Here is a 17,548-nt window from a genome sequence, read left to right on the forward strand (position 1 = left end):
AAGCAAGCCCTGCCCAGAGAGCGATCCTCTTCACGCTGATGTCAGATGGAGCGCTTAATTTTTGAATCTCCAGAGGCTAAACATCCGCCTGCATTGCACTGTGGGAATGTGATGCCTGGGGGCGAAAATTTTTACATCTCTGCAGAAACATCTACCAGCTATGTGAAAAAAAAAAATTCAATAGTTGAAAAGCATTTTAAGATTGTGGCACAAAGGGCGGCCCGTGGATTAATCCAAGTTCATAGAGCAAACCCGCTGAAGGGCTGACAAGGCAATTTACAGCTCCCCACCACGACATGGCTGGAGATTTACAGGGAGGAAAGTGGAAGATTTGACCTTAAGGCCTCAGAGGGAAAAAGTGACTAAAGAGAGGAAAATGGGAGTTGTAAACTCTGCTTGGGGTGACTTCATGGCTGCTTGTAATCTCCTTATGAGAGGGAGCGCAGCAGAGAAAGGGAGGAAAGAGGGGAAGAGGGAAAAGCTGCAGAAACAGGGATGAAAATGGAAATAGAGAGGAGTGCTTTGGTTCTACTAATCCCCACAGCCAGATTTCATCGCTACCTGTTCTAGCACGACAACCACAGAGGATTTGTCAGAACAAGAGAGCAAACTAACAGGTAAACTGGGCAAGGCAGCGTGGGATGTGGCCTATAGGCATCAGTTACCACTGAGATCTTCTTATTACGTGCAGCGCTGGCTTTCAGTGAGGGGTTTTTATTTATTTAAGATGAAGAAATGTAGCTGTGGGAGCTCTATTTATTTACATACATTTATATTACAGGAATAGTTCCCCCTAAAAATTAAAAATACATATTTTTCCCATGGCCGGCAATGCTAAGTTGTCGGCCGTAGAAATGTCTGTCCTCTTTCCAATATAATGGAACGACACAGCTCTCAGTTTGTGGTGCTCAAAGCGTCAATAAAATAGATTTGAAAAATTCAAAACCAGCGTCTTTTTCAAAAAATCATAACCCCTGTTATTCATGATAATCCACACATCTTGTTTTGAGCAGTTTCATGTAGAAACTACATACAATGTAATTAGTTCCAATAGATTTTACTACAGAAAGAAATGAGTTTCTACATGAAACTGCTTATAACAAGGTGTGGATTATCTTGAGTAACCAGGTCATGGTTTATGGAAAGAGACAATAGCGGCTGCAACAGCAGCTCTGCCTCAACTCGTCAAGAAGAAAAACAGTAAGAGACATGTACGGAAATACTTTTCATTCAAGGCAGATGATCTGCAATTAATAATAAATTTGTAAAACTATTGTGCAAACGGTGCAATCAAACTTTTCAGATGAAAGGAGGAAACACTTCCAACTTAGCCAAGTGCCTCAAAGACAGAAATTCAGATGGTGACTTAACATTTCACTGACAGTGTGTCCTATCCTTCCTTATCCTTGTTATCTTTATTCTGAAATACACGTTACCTTTATTTTTGTTTGAGACAGCTGGCACTGCTGTGTAGAGAACACGCCTGAACAATTTTTTAGTTAACTTTTTTGCAATATGGCCATGTGCAAAATCCAAATCACAGAACCAAACTGCAATTTTTTGAGAAAGGAGAAATTTATGACAAAACAGCAATCTAAGGTCAGACTTAGCAGCCCGTATGCTCTACAATGAAATGGCTAAATGCTAAAGGCTACCATGTTTAGGCTAACATAATGTAACCACAGCTCACAGTAGTAGGATATCTTGACTCCTACTAGGGTTGTGCGTGATTAGTCGACTACACAATTAAACATTGCCACTCTCGCTAGTCGGCACCAGAAATACTACTCAGTTAAAGTATTTATCAATATTTAATTCATGCCTGTTGCCTCTAAGATGTTATGCAGCCGCCCGCCACTAGTCGGAGGTGTGACCCCATCAGACGGCAGCCCCTCTCCCCGTACGCCCTAAGGACGTGGATGTTTTTATCAGCAAAGTCGGACAGATAACACCTCATAAACCAGTTTGTAACAACATTCAGCACAGACATGGACATTAACCTCCAAGCAGAGCAGCTGCTGCTAGCACTGCTTATGTTAGCTACACTGTGTTGCAGGCTGGCAGCTAACATCAGCTCTGGGTCATTTACCTGCAGACGCTGTGATTCTCTTTGGTCTGAAAAGGTGAAGCATTTAGTGAGTTGTCATATTATGTAGATGAATTTGCAAAGTTTGTATTGCACAGCACAAACAACAGCTTCAAATGGCTCTTAATACACCAGAATTTTTCAGATGTTTAACATTATTAGTTAATAAAAATGTGCTCAATTATAACTGCTTTCTGAGAGTCTTCTTACTGTTAGACAATCAACTAGTCTAAATTAAATTTTGCGTTTAACCAAGAGGGAAATTAGTTGCCAGGAACGTCCCTCTCTCCTATCATTCAGTCTGTGTCATCTGTCAGGAAAAAAATAATCATGGGATTTTCCGTTGTTTTGTTTTTGACTGTGGTATCAAATTGAGTATTGAGAACTGGGGAATTTCACCGGTATTGGTATTGACAGCTAAATTTCTGGTATCATGACATGCCTGGAGGACACTGTATGCGAAAAAAAGTGACTGAAACATGTCCCGTTGGAAATTGAGGTTAGGAATATTGCACAATGCAGACGACTTTATTAAGCAGACCTGCTTGTGAGAAAAAGACTGGAAGAGTCACACATTATAACCCACTTTTCTCCCGTTTTAAAAGCTTTTGATGACTCATAATTGTGGACGTTTCCACGATTACAATACTCGGCCCTAATTACATCTCTCCAGTTTTCCTTCACTGCACAGACATTTCTATAATGCTGCATTGTGTAGCCAGTCCCCACATCAGTTGACATTTCTCCATAAAGTCAAATGACTAAGAATATCCCTCTTTCACAGGCCGCACCTCAGATGTTTCTAGCGGCTGTTTTTGTCCCTTCTTGAGTGTTGACTTGCATAAATCAGCTTCAGAAGTCTGACTGCATCACTGTTCACATAATTTGGATAAATGGGGCAGAGGCAGCCTGTTGCACCCGTGTGGAAAAGGGCACTGCCAAACATCACATTTCATAAACCCTGGAATTTCTTCATGTTGAAATTGGTTAGAAATGGAATGTAATGCATGCGCGTGATCGCAGGTCAGACCTCAGTAATTCTCTGCGGCTGCTCCTGCACAAGCTGAAACGCTGAGGCCAGGCAGCAGACTTCCTCAAAACACAACGGGAAAATATATTTGAACTGCGTAGAGATGCCACGGTGAATATTCCAGAGACACACAGCTGAGCAGTGGGTGTCAATCTGTGTTGTTTACCGTGCAGCTGACTGAGACACAATGCTAAATATACAGTCACTGTAGAAACCTGTGCAAAGCCATGAACCCTGCTGACCACAAAGGGACAAACTTATGGAACAACATGTTTGATTTCTGCAAGTTTCCAAGTTGGTCAAAAAAAAATCTGGCTCAAAATGCAGAGATGGGAAGTAACTAAGTACAAATACTTAGTTACCATACATAAGGAGATTTATCAGGTATCTGTACTTTACTTGAGTATTTCTTTTTCTGACAATGTTTCGCTTTTGCCTCCTAAATTTTACACAAATATCTGCACTTCTACTCTTTTCATTTTCAAAACAGGCTTGTTAATTCAGTTGCAAGACGAAAACGGTGTAAAAAGATGAAAAAGACGTAACAAGATGAAAACAACATAACAATACATAAAAAACATAAAACTGTGTAAAAGACATGACAAAAATGACGTAAAAGAATTACCAAGACAAAAATGGTGTAAAAATAACGTAACAAAATGAAACAAAACAAAATGACCTAACAAGACGCAATGATAGTAAAAATATGTCAGAAGATGAAAACGATGTAACAACACATAACAAGACAAAAATAACATAAAAGATGTTACAAGAAGATATAGAACAAGACCAAAATAATGTAAAAGACATAATGACAAAATTATGCAACAAGACCATTGCCAAGATGAAAACAATGTAACGATACATAATGAGAGAAAAATAACATACAAGACACAACAAGACAAATATAACGTAACAAGATGTAATGACAAAAATGATGTAAAACACAGTGAGAAAATTCTGTAACCACACAAAACAAGACAACAATGACATGAAGGACATAACAAGACAAAATGATGTAATAAGACATAACAATATGAAAAAGATGTAAAAACATGTAACAAGACAAAATGGTATAAAAGACATAACAAGACGAAAACAATGTAACAAGACGTAACGGGGCATAAAAACAGATAGAAGACGTGACAGGACGCCACAAGAGGAAAATGTCTTAAAAGATGTAACAAGACGAAACAGACAAGAGTGGGAGACTGAGGTTCACTGAGCTTTGTAGAAATGTCCTTTACAGGGCGAGTTTTTACTTTTATACCATGAAAACATTACAGAGCCTGTAATTTTTTACTTTTACTTGAGTAAAGAAGTTCAATCAGTACTTCTACTTTTACCAGAGTCTTTTTTTACTTCTACTTGAGTAAAGAATGTGTTTACTTTTGCCACCTCTGTCAAAGTGGCACTTCAACAACGTGAGAGGGCACATCAGTCCCAGAGAGGAATCTGAGCACACATGTCAAAGGTCAGCAACACGTGTGTGCAAGGCTTTGTGTTTCACGTCCCTCTGAGCTCACTCTCCGGGTATTTCCTCTGTGGCTGCCCATTGTACCGAGGATACCATCACCTGAGGAGGCACGCAGGCTCCTCAGCCACTCTGAAAGACTACTAATCATCCCGCACCGCAAAACCCCCAGCGACATGCCGTCATGGCTGCCATTACAGTGCACACCAGAAAGTGCCCACGTGAGTCACCAGATTACCACTTCCAGATGAAAAGGCCGGGGCCGGCTGTGTTTTACATACTCTGAGCTCACGTGACTTCTTTTACTGAATGGAAAAGCTGAGTCTGATTTTTTTTGTCGTTGTTTTTTTTTTTCACCTTGTATCCCAGCTTGAGTTCAGACGTCTAGACTTTTCCAGCCGCGCTCTCTGGAGAATCTTAATCTTTACTGTTTGTCTCTGGAAACCTCGGCACAGGAAGTTAGCTTGATGTATCTGCTCTCACAATGCAGCTCTAATGTGGAATTAAATTTTACACATCAAAGTCTGTTTACAACTCTTGGGGAGTACTACTTGTACTGTACTTTGTGAAATTGTACAAAGCCTCTCGTGTCTCCAGAGGGAGCTGAGTGTATCTGATAAATGTCCTTAACTGATGTCAAGTGATGGGAATCAGCATCAGTTGGAGCTGAAGACTACAAATCTTCTTCAGGCTGCTGGACGCCAGTTCTCCTGCCTACATTAACCGCTACAAGCATATACACTGAAGATGAAGGTGCTATCTAGAACCTTTTAAAGGTATTTGGCTTGTCCCAGTAGGAGAACCCTTTTTAGTTCCTGGTAGAACCATTTATAAAAATTCCACTTGTACCCCTCTCAGAGTTATATTTCAAACCCAGCATCTGTGAACCCTTCTATGGTATAAAGGTTCTACACAAAACCCTCTGTCTGGGTTCTATCCAAAACCTTTCCACCTTCTAAGAGTGCTAACAAGAACACAGTTTTTTATATTCCAAGGGTTTTATCAAGAACCCACAAAGGGTATTCTACTGAGAACCTTTTTTGTTCCAAAGGGTTTTATCTAGACCCCACCAAGGGGGTTTTATGCAGAACCTTTTTATATTCTAAAGGTTTTATCTAAAACATACCAAGAGTATTCTACTGAAAACCTTTTTTGTTCCAAAGGGTTTCACCTAGAACCCACTAAGGGGATTTTACCCAGAACCTTTTTATATTCCAAGGGTTTTATCTAGAACGCACTAAGGGAATTCTACTGACAACCTTTTTGTTCCAGAACTTTTTTATCTAGAACACATTCAGGAGGTTCTCCCACGCACGTTTGCAGCATGCAGAAAACTGATAACTCTATTCTATGTTTGCTGAATGCTGCAGTCACAACATGCTGCATTTACATCTGGTGTAAATACATGCAATCTTCAACCGTTCTAATGAATGTATTTTGGCTGCTGCGAATACTGCTCAGCAGACATACAGAAGTTGTACTGTATACCTGCTGCATGCAGTGTAAAATGGCAGTGAGTCCAATAATTAGTCTCTTTTAACTGTTTTTTTGGTCTCTACCAACTCCTGAGGGAAATATCTGTCCATTTTGCTGCTAAATGTTCCATTATATTCACCAGCTAGGCTCTAACTGCGGCTGGCTGCGGAGCTGGTCATGTACAGTGGGTTTTTTTGGAGTCTTTCCATTGAAAACAGCTGCCTGCTGCGGCGGAAAATGATGCTATCAGAGTGCTGAGAGCAAAACAGTAAGGTAGCAGCTGGACAGCTAAACAATGAGCTGAAAGTCGTTCTAAAGCTCCGTAAAACTGAGAAGAGCTGCAGATTCAGGCGATAATTCTCTTAGATAATTCTCATCACGAAAAGCACATTGTTTTCACTTTGTCAGTTGATACATTGTTATTATATAAATATTAATTGGAGCTAGTTTAACAGTTTCTGCAGTCAGAGTAAGACAACATCAGGGACTCAATTCATAGTTTTTCAATTCAAGCCAACCATAACAACCCACAATTCCTGCCAGTTTCTTTTGGGAAAGAAAAGAAAAGCTCAGCTGAGGTGTCCGTGTGTGTTTTTTGGGACATTATGAAAAACGCTTTATTTGTTTTTTAAACTCTCTAAAGAAGCGGAGGAGTGGGTCAGACAGAGAGAAAGAGGCTGAGCGTTGGCTCTGGTCTGCAGCTTGCTCATAACATTGGAATGTGGATTCATGAGGCCTGCACACTGAGCCCAAAGATAACATTCTGCCTTTGGTGGCAATTAGCTCGCAGCTTATTGGCCGGCCCAGAAAGGGGATGCTCAGCGGAGCCTTTCAATGATCTGGCCAGACAGCCCTGACAGTTATGAGCGCAGCACCTAACAATTACCAGTTTAACCTCACTTTCACTGACACAATTTCACTGCAGGCTATTTAGAAAGGACTGTTATTAAAACATTATTGGCTTTAAGTGTGCGGAGCTGTTTCCAGCCAAAAACTAAGGGAAGATTTATTATTTAATGGGCATTAGGAGCACTACGCCTGTGAAAATAACTGTATCAGGTTTTCTGTGACTCTGGAGGAGTTTTTGTGAAGTCTGAAAGAAAAACTCCAATGATGCGATCAAGGTTACGTCAGCTTGGACTCTATAGATTTGTATAGAAAGCCAGCATTACAAAACTGTGGGTGTGGAGTTTGAAAGACCATGCAAACAGGGTCTAATGAAAATATTATTAAGCTGCATCATGGGAAACGTAGGATACAGAAGTTTTGGATCTTGACTTGTACCAGGAAATAAAAATCACGATATCTCAGCCTGTGCTGCTTTTTCATTTTGCCCATTTGCTTTTTTTAATCTGGTATTAATCCTCTATCACAGACATTATAAACTTTCTATGAGGGTCTTGTCTATAATGCATTATAAGCATGTTCATAACATTACAATTTATTTATAAGGCCTTATAAAATGCTTAATAAATGTTTATAATCATGCATAACAACTTATAATGTAGGTTTATTAAGTACTTTAGTTTAGTTTGGCATTCATAATGCTTTATAACCTCCTTGCCAAAGTAACAACAGTGTTTGAAAGATGAAAATCTAATACACTTTACTAACCACCTACAATGACAACATTATGATGACGTATGATGATGAGGTACTGTATGGACTGTTATAACTATGAGTCCTTGCTACAGCTGATTGTAAAGGTGTATATAGGTGAGTAGCAGTACTCATACTGTATTATAAGCCCCATCAGTCAACATCTAGTTTATAACTAGTCAGGAGCATCCATAAGACATTTGAATTTGTAATTCAGTATAAGTCACATTTAAAATGCTTTACAACTGTTGGTGCATCAAAAGCATTATTTGTGTCAATGAGTGTTGTCATAAAACATTATGAACACATTATAATGCACTATGAACGCCCCTGTAACACACTGAAGATGTGGTCTTCATAGAAAGTATTATCAAATAATCTGGGTCCTGTGTCTCAAAGCATGTTATGACTGACATAACTTTAGCCAGTTAAAAAGACTCATAGAGACCTTCTCTAACATATATTAAGAGATTATAAATTTTAGATGATAAAAAAGTTTCTGAAATGGAATAATGTCTCAAGCAAAATGTATTATGCAATTACATGCTAAAAGAGGTAGCTGCAGTCCCTTGTCCTCACTTCACTGATAAATTAAGGCCTCAACAGTGAAATAAGCTCTAAAATCCATCACTGATAATAGCCTGTGAGAGAAAGATGATACTGCTGTTTTCCAGCTGTGCCTCTGCTCCCTTTTTGCACACCAAGAGCCAAATATTGCATAAGCACTGTGACCTCTTTCAAAACCATCCTGCCATGTCTGAATGCAGCCATAACTAAGATTTTACAGTATGTACAGTATCAGACAGCTCTGTCTGAATGCACACTACATGCACACTAGTATCACATCTTAACAGCTCAGCCAGCATGTACTGGATATGTGACCTGGAGAACTTCAAAAGAAACCAGGATGCTGTCACATGTAAACACCTTAATCCAGATTTCTGAACCATCTCATCGTGGCTGAGAAGGTTAGAAATCAAGACACACCTGCAGACCAAAGGTGGCAAAAGTATACATATTCATTACACAAATAGAAGTTCAGATACTTGTGGAAAAAAATGGTAAAAGCAGAAGTACTGATTCAACTTGTTTACTCAAGTCTTGTTACATCTTCCGTCAGTTGCCTTGCAACGGTGTTTTTATCCAGTTACGTCGTTTGACATCTTTTTCATTTTGTTACATTGCTTTAATCTTGTTATGTCTTGTTATGTCAGCTGTCTTGGTATCTCATTTTCATCCAGTTACATCTTTTAACATCTTTTTTATATTGTTACATCTTGTTATGTCATTTTAATCTGGTTACGTCTTGTTATGTCTGGTTGTCTTCTTGCGCCGTTTTCATCCCGTTACGTCCTTTCACATATTTTTCATTTTGTTATGTCTTGTTACGCCGTTTTCATCTAGGTACATCTTGTTATGTTTGGTTGTCTTGATCTGTTGTTTTCATCCAGTTACATCTTTTTCATTTTCTACTTCTTGTTAAATAATTTTTCATGTAATTTTTTCTTCTTACGTTTTTTCCGCAATTTTCGCCCCTTTGCATCTGTTGTGTCTCATATGTGCTGATGGATATGCAAAGAATCATCTTCTCTAGGTGTTCCATCTTGATGTTGTTAATGTGGCGCGCAATGATGCAAAATAAAAGTACTAGAAAGAAGAATGCTTAGAAAAGACAGAGTACAGATACCTGAAAAATCTACTTACATACAGTAACTAAGTATTTGGACTTAATTACTTCCCACCTCTGCTGCAGTCAGAAACATGGATACTGCTATGATCATGTATGCAGGGATAAACAACCAGGTTTTTCATGTTCCATGTAAACACCGTAATTCAGAATGTAATCAAAAATAGAATAAGGCTCAAAACCAGGATCCTAATGTACATGTAAAGACACTAGATTGATAAGAGTGTGAAAGATTTCAGACACTGCCTGTTTACCTCTATATGGTTGGGCAGGGTGTTGATGAATTTGAATCCCGGGATCCTCTTGTCGCTGCACACCACACCTACATCTTCAGTGTGTTTGCAGTCTGAAACACCAATTCCATTGGAGGGACACAGCGCCAGGGTCTTTTCTGTGCCAGTGCAGTGGAGATTGTCAAACCAGATGGGTCCTGAGCGGACAAAAGAGAGATTCATCATCAGTGCTTCCACGGGGAGGAATTTTTCCCTTTAGTAGTGGAAACAACAAAGGAAAAATAGAGTGTCTTGTGAAGGCTAAGCTGCATTCTCCAAAAATTGTGAAGCATTTACCATGAACCAGTTTCCAATATGTCATAAACAGAACGATCATGCACAGGGTTACATCAGTATACTGCATGTTCAGCCAGTGTTGGCCTTCAAAATGAAATGTTATCCACTTTTATTGGGTACATATTGAATGTGTTTCCACCCTGACAAGAGAAAAAATAGTTCCTGAACACTGCTTTACTATACGCTTGTAGAAATAAATGCGCTAACTAGAACCATAAAGTGTTCTTCAGCTTGTCCCAGTAGGAGAACTCTTTTTGGCCACTGGTGAAACCTTTTATAAAGGTTCTACTTGGAAGTCTTTCAGACAGATCTAACATAAAGTTATGCCTATAGAACTGTCTGTGAAAGGTTTCACCCTGAACCCCTTGTAAGACGTTCTACAGAGTACCCTTCTATGGTGTAATAGTTCCACACAAAACCCTCTTTGGGGGGTTCTATTGAAAACTCTTCTGCCATCTAAGGGTGTTAACAAGAACCCACCCAAGGGGTTCTGTCGTGAAGCTTCTTATATTCCAGGAGTTTTATCTAGAACCCACCCATGGAGTTATACCTAGAACCCAGAATCCATCTGTGAAAGAACCCCCTATGAGAGGGTCTACAGAGAACCTTTCTATGGTGTACTGGTTCCACCCAGAACCCTCTCTGAAGGTTATATTAAGAATATTTTTTACCTTCTAAGAGTGTTCACAAGAGCACACCAAAACGGTTCTATGAGAACCTTTTTATATTACAAGGATTTCATCTAGAACTTGCCCAGAGGGTTCAACCAACAACCCTTTTATATGCCAAGGGCTTTATCTAGCACTTGCCAAGGGGGATCTACTGAGAACCCTTTAATATTTTGGTGCAAAGAACCCTTAATGCATGAGTTCTTCTTCCAAAAAGTGTACTTTGGATCTTAACTGAACCATAAGTCTTGCAAAGAACCTTTGACAAACCCGTTCTTCAAAGAAAAAGGGCTCTTCAGAAGCAATTGGTAGAACCCCAGCCTTTTGGGAAGAACCCTTTTGGAACCTTTGTTTCTAAGAGTGTACCTACCTGTTCCTTTCCCATATTTCGCAGATGGTGACCATGAGATGCCCTCCAGGTAGCCCAGCTCCCTGCACACCACCTTAGCGGCATGGATGTTGAAGTCGTCATCGCAGACGGTGCCCCATTCTCCGTTGTAGAAAACCTCCACGCGGCCCTCGTTGTGTTTCCTCTTATCTCCCGCCAGTCGGAGCTGAATCCTGGGCGTGTCCGGCGACAGCTGCGGGGCAGTATACTGTTCCTGCTCTGGTTCGGGGTAGCCCGGCGGGTAGCCAAGGTGTTCGTACTGGGCGAGGGCCAGCTCTAATAGCACTAACAGAATGACAGCGCAGCAGCGCAGACACTGGGTGGCCGGCATTTTGGTTGGAACTGATGAAAAGAATAAAAGAGAGGAGCACTCATTAACATTTCTTGGCAAAGATCTCAGATGGGTCTTCACAGTGATACTTACTGTTTATTAGAGAAGACTCAGACTGAAGAACAAGTGTGCAAAGAGACACACAAAGAGGCACTTCAGTGTCTTTTTTCAATCTGTCTCTTGTGAAACTCAAAAATTTATGAAAGTGAGACAGTGCAAGCAGTGAATTTGCACTGGGGCCCATAGAGAGAGTAGGCCGTCCAACAAAGGGCATCTGCAAGTGATTCAGATTGCCACCTTGGAAATATTCCTGTGTTCAAAGAAGAATTCACATTAAAATTAAAAATGGTGCAAACTGTTATATAAACCCATCTCCATCGTGATTTTAATTTTTTGGTCAAACAGTCAGCAGCAGTCTAAAATAAAATGATATGCTTATTCTACATAAACTACAAAGACTATAAATAGACTATTTCAAAAGTTTCAATTGAATGAATAATTTCTTATTTTCTTTAGTAGTTTTGTCACTAACAGATATGCACTATTTAATCATGTGACAATATGCTATAAGATAGATAGTTTGGTTGCAAAATCTGTGAAGACCAACAAAATCACATTGGTAAAATATGCTGTATATATGCCTATATGTGTGTAAGTGTGTGCTTCATAACTAGTAACTACACTGTAAAAAAAAAAACATGCAGGAATGAAATGGAATCAACAAATATTTTCTTATAAGCTAAACATAAATATAACATAATATAATAAGTTGTATTTGTTCATGTTGATTAAACTTAAAATGTCAAGTATTTATTTTCAGAACATTTTAGAACTCATGCATGAGTTCTTCTAATGCAAAGTGAATGAATGAACATGTATGAATTCAATCAACGCATTAACTTAAGTGTCTGTGGAAACATGATCAGACTTTGAAGCATGCAATATTTGAGAGTGAAAAGCATTTGTATGAAATGAAAAACTGACTTTTCAAACTGAAAAACAGAAAAAGGGAATAAAAATTTTTTGTTGCCATTCAGAATAGTTGTTGGTTCAACTTAATTTCTTGAGCTTATCAAACATGTTTTCTTAAGTACAACTGAATTGATATAGTTTATTGACTAGAAAATTTTATATATATCATTACACAATTATCTTAACTTGTCTTCTCAAATACAGTCAACTTAAAATTTTAAGGCAGCCTGGATCATGACAGCTACCTTACACACCTTTGCCAGATCATGATTAACTGAGAATAGTAAAGCTGCACTTTATATTCATAATAACAACAGATTAAATGATAGCGTGTGATGTACAATAAAAGGGGTCACTTTGTTCACCTCCAACTTATCAGTGTAAACACAGTTATGTCATTTCAAGAATATTAATAAAACTAAATGTCGACCACCTGGCCTTTGTCTCACAATGGTTGCCCTCAGCAGGGGAACGTGATGCAGCGTGTGTGCGGGAATCTAGCGGTCTGTCATCAGCTGACCTCCAGTAAGCAGTTCAAACAAAATATATGTTTGACATTTCTTTGTTCGTTAGCTGGGAAGGTGACAGAGTGTTTTTTTCCTGCAGAGTTACAGCACTGTGTTTGGTGGATTGCTCTTGAGAAAATTTCATGTAATCATACCATATCAGATTTTCACTCCTGCTCAGTCTACCTTCATCAGCATCATTTCCATCAGCAGCAGGCAGCTATTTTAAATGAAAAAGCTCAATGTATACTTCCTGCTAAGCTCCAAATAGCAGAAGAAGTTAGTAGCTAGCTGATGAACATAGTGGAGCTCAAAAGCCAGATATTTCTCTCAGGAGTTAGCAGACAACAAAGCTCAAAGGAGAAATGCTAATGTTGTTCTGTGTCAGCTGGTTGTGTAGAAACGCAATTGCTTGCTAACGTGTTCGCACAGTTTTATGAGCTCAAGGTTTGGGTTCACAGCTTTTTTCCATGCCACCAAATGGTCAAAAAAATCTGCTAGTGCAACATTAAAGCTACATTTGGTAACATTTGAGAAACCAGAAGAATAAGCTGGATTGTGAGCATGAAAGCTAGCAAGCTAGCATGTTTGTGTTGAGAATTTTTGGCTACACTTTCTCTGCCATTTTTATGCCAGGTAACCTGTCAACACTTTTACAGATGTCTCTTTTGTAATAGTGGCTTGTGGGGAAGATGCTTTTTGGGCTGCAGGGGGAGCTTTCGCTGCAATACTGCAAGTTGCCACTTGGAGAACTTGTAAGCAAGGTTGAGGAGCAATGGCCTATCTAGGTTTTCTTATACATCCATGACCCAAATTAGCTCACAATATTGCTAGCACAGGAGCTTTAGACAGGGGGTAGGGTGGGGCAGCGAGGATGCTGGCAGGAAGCATCGCCGCCTGGAATGGGCACCAGGACCCAGAGCCATGTGAGTGGGCAACAAAATAAGGCTATCTAAAGGCAGCTAGTGGTCAGCAGCATTCACCAGTTGGCTACTTTAGTAATAAATATAGCTATCTGTGCATCAGGAAACTTGACATCAGAGGGGAAACCAAAAAAAAAAAGAAAAAAAAAAAAAGAAAATAAGGTTAAGTTTTATTGAACTTAGAGAATAAAGTGATAAAGTTGCGTTTTTGTACAGTGAACCTCTTCTCCGGACATACCTTAGACATCCTCTTGTGGAGGTCTGCATGTCTGCATCTTGGTACTCTTGTAATAATCTAATAATCTTTTTTATTATTTTTGAGACATAATAATCATTGTTGCTTATTTTGCAGTCAAAAAACTGTCCAAATGTGTATTTTTTGGTACCTTTTCAAAATAAAAGCATGTTGTGCTTGCATAAATGATAAAGGTATTGCTTCCAATGCAGAAGAGGATACAGGAATATCTGAGTAGGTCTTTAAAACAGCTAATGGAAACATTTACATAACTATCTACAGGTTGAATTATTACTGTGATATATAAAAAGATTATATAAAGCAGAATAATATGAATGTATGTGAAACAGCTGCACAATTATTTAAATTACAGTCTGTCAAATGGTGATCATTTAACAGTTTCTCTGAGTTAAGTTCATCAAATGATTCCAGGAAAAGCTTAACTCGATCTTGAAACAGACACCTGCAGGGTGATGTAATGCCAAAACTGCTTCTACCTTGAAGGAAAAGGAATCAATCACAGTTCCTGAGTCAAAGACTGACAAAAACAAGAGTTCATGGTGAGAACTCAAAACATGCACACAACTGAAACTTATCAACAGCTGCGTTTACATGACTCATTACGTGTTAAAAGCTTAAAATCTTGTGCTTTTGTGTTAAAAAAACATCTGGCAGGAGACAGATGATCCTTCAACTGCAGGGTTTCTCCTCTCCTCATTGTAACGTGGCAGTGGTTGCACAAGCTAGAAGCAACACACACATTACAGAACGAACAGATGGAACGAAGCCCTCAGCCGCTGGGTCTGCTTACAATGTGTCCAAACAGCAATGTTGTCATTAAAGACACGGCCAGCATGTACATTAAAATTAAGGTTCAACTAAGGCGATACATGCAGAAGTGCACTTTGTGACCCGTTTCAAGCTCAAACAACAAATGAGCTCTTTCACAATTTCTCAGGCAAAACAGTTGACATTAGGAGACGATGAGGACTGGACCAGTCTGGAGGCACTTAGCAACATCTAATCAAACAGAGCAGAATATCCAGGATGTTCTGGCTCCCCTTCGCTTCAAGCACAAAGCAGGATGTCAAGAACCTCACTGAAGCAGAAACCTTGAAATCTGAAACCTCTGCTGCCTTCTGCCTCAGAGACACTGACAGATGTTTCTGGACTAAAGAAATCAAGCTCAGCAGGATCTTTTCAAATACAACATAGATAAACTCCTCTTTACAAATGCTATCATACTATAAAGAAGAGGCTCAGAGGGGCTTTTGTCTCTTATATACCTGTTCTTATGACTGCTTTTAACTCCCTGGCAGTCAGACACACACACAGTCCCACCTGCTGCTGCAGGGAATCTATGCTTGGGTTGAAAAGGTCAAAATGTCAGTTTATGCAATGTCAACTGCTGCTCTTCTCGTGCCCTTTTCTGAAGCACTCAGAGGTGAGCTTCACTGCAAGCAGACACACAGGAAAAGAGCTGAGGTTGGGACATTTTCTCTATCCCACATAGGCCTGGAACTCATGTTTGTTTTCATAGTCGCTTAATTATTTTCTCAATTAATTGATTAATAGTCATTTCCCTATAAAATGTCAGAATATGGTGAAAAATGTTGATCGGTGTTTCCCAAAATTACATCCTCAGATGTCTTATTTTGCCCACAAGCCACTGATATTCAGTTTACTGTCAGAGAGGAGTAAAGAAACCAGAAAATATTCACATTTTAAAAGCTGAAATCACAGAATTTTGACCTTTTGTTTCCTTGGAAAAAGAAAACTCAAACCAATCAATTGATTAAATAGTTGGCAATTATTTAAATCAATTAATAATGGATTAATCATTTCAGCTCTAATCCCACAAGGTCCTTTGACATATATTGTATCATCAGCTTGACAAAAACAAGAATATTGTATCTTAGATGTACGTAGAAACAAATTTCTGATGATGTAACAAAGGCTACAAGTAACGATTATTGTAATGATCTTTTTTCAAATTAATGTATTCATCATCTAGTTAATTAAATGTCAGAAAATACAAAAAAAAAAAAGCTCATTACAAGTACCTGCTGACTGAGGTGACATCTTCATATGAATCATTTTTAGGGCTGCGACTAACAATTATTTTCTCAATTAATCAATTAGTTGTTTTGTCTATAAAATATTAAAAAATAGTAAAAAAATATTGATTGGTGCTTCTCTAACCCAAGATAAGGTCCTCAGATGTCTTTTTATTTGAACAAAACCCTAATGTAACCAGATTATTGTCAAGGACTAAATAGATCAGAAAATATTTACATTTAAGAAGGTGGAATCAGAGGATTTTGACTTTTTTCTCAATAAACTCATACCGATAATAGTTAGCGCATAACTTAATACTTAGTAACTAATCAATTAATTGATTAATTATTGCAGCTCTAGTTATTTTGTCTGACCAACAATTCAAAACACCAAATGTACTCAATTTCTGATCTAAAACAGCAGAGAGAAGTAGCAAATACTCACTTTGAAAGCAATAAAACTAGCAAACATTTGGGACAGATGAGATAATTTTCTGATTATTGACTAATTGATTAGTTTACTTACTGTTTTAATTACTACATATATGATACATAAATGTAAAGCAAGGGTTCCCAAACTTTTTTAAGTTAAGGATGCCCACAATTGATGCACATTAGACCACAGAACCCAAATTAGGGAGGATTTTGTCTTTCAATTTTATGTTTTAAGATAATAAAGTCAAACTATCATCACAACCCTGTTTCTTCCCCTCTTGTTCCAGCTTTCAAAAAAATGGGACAAACGTAAGAATATTCTAGGAACCCTCAGCTACACACTCGAAGACCCCTGCTGGTCCCTGGACCTCAGTTTGAAAAGCACTGATGTAATGCACAAGGTTATCCAACAGAGACATGTTTAAATGATTTAAAAACTGGAGAAATATTTAAGACTGAGAATGTGTCCAAGTTTCTAAGTCCTGAAAAAGTCCCTAATGCTGTGGCAGACTTCAGAAAGACAGAGCAGCTTTGAACTGTTATGTAGCCCCTGACTCAAACACAAAGAAAACCCTACAGAAACATCCCAGGACTTTAAACACACCATTGCTGACCATCGCATTGACATTTTAAATCTCTATAGCAGAGTTAAAACTCCTGAGGGGACTTGAACAGAACTTACTTGGCTTGTCGCTGCTGAGGACTGTCCCTCTGGGACTTTAGTGGTCTCCTGCAGGCTGCACGGACAGACAGATAGACAGACTGCAGCAGCTCAGTGTAAAGACAAGAGTCAGCTGCTTCTCCTCCTCCTCCTCCTCCTCCTCTCTGAAACTTTCTCTCTCTCTCTCATGAAAATCTCTCGGGCTTAGTTTGGACCGGAGCTGCCGTGGCCCCGCCCACTCACGCCCACCTTTACGATGAGCTCACCGGAGATGGCCCGGGACTTGGAAATAACGGATCCGACCTGAACTTCACACAGCGCTGCTAGTTATATGCGACAATGATGCCTTCAAAGACAGTCGGAAAAAATTGAAAAACGTCTATATGATTACTGAACAACCTTTTCATTGTCCACTGGGTGTTGGAATGTGATTTCAGCAGGCTAAAAATAT

At 39.0% G+C, this 17,548-nt stretch overlaps 1 protein-coding gene across 1 annotated transcript in view; it reads right to left on the minus strand.

Moving 5' to 3' along the window:
* loxl2b (lysyl oxidase-like 2b) overlaps nt 1–17,274 on the minus strand; it is a 55,080-nt gene extending 37,806 nt beyond the window's left edge. The window contains exons 1-3 of the mRNA XM_084729205.1: nt 17,119–17,274; nt 10,960–11,319; nt 9,607–9,782 (exon numbers count right to left, since the gene is read on the minus strand). Coding sequence (XP_084585331.1) covers nt 9,607–9,782; nt 10,960–11,308 — 525 coding nt within the window. The 5' untranslated portion in view covers nt 11,309–11,319; nt 17,119–17,274. The remainder of the gene's footprint in view (nt 1–9,606; nt 9,783–10,959; nt 11,320–17,118) is intronic.
* Between the last annotated feature and the right edge of the window lie 274 nt (nt 17,275–17,548).

This window comes from Lutjanus erythropterus, chromosome 10 (genome assembly GCF_056507025.1).
Source record: "Lutjanus erythropterus isolate fLutEry1 chromosome 10, fLutEry1.hap2, whole genome shotgun sequence".
Lineage (NCBI taxonomy): Eukaryota > Metazoa > Chordata > Actinopteri > Lutjaniformes > Lutjanidae > Lutjanus > Lutjanus erythropterus.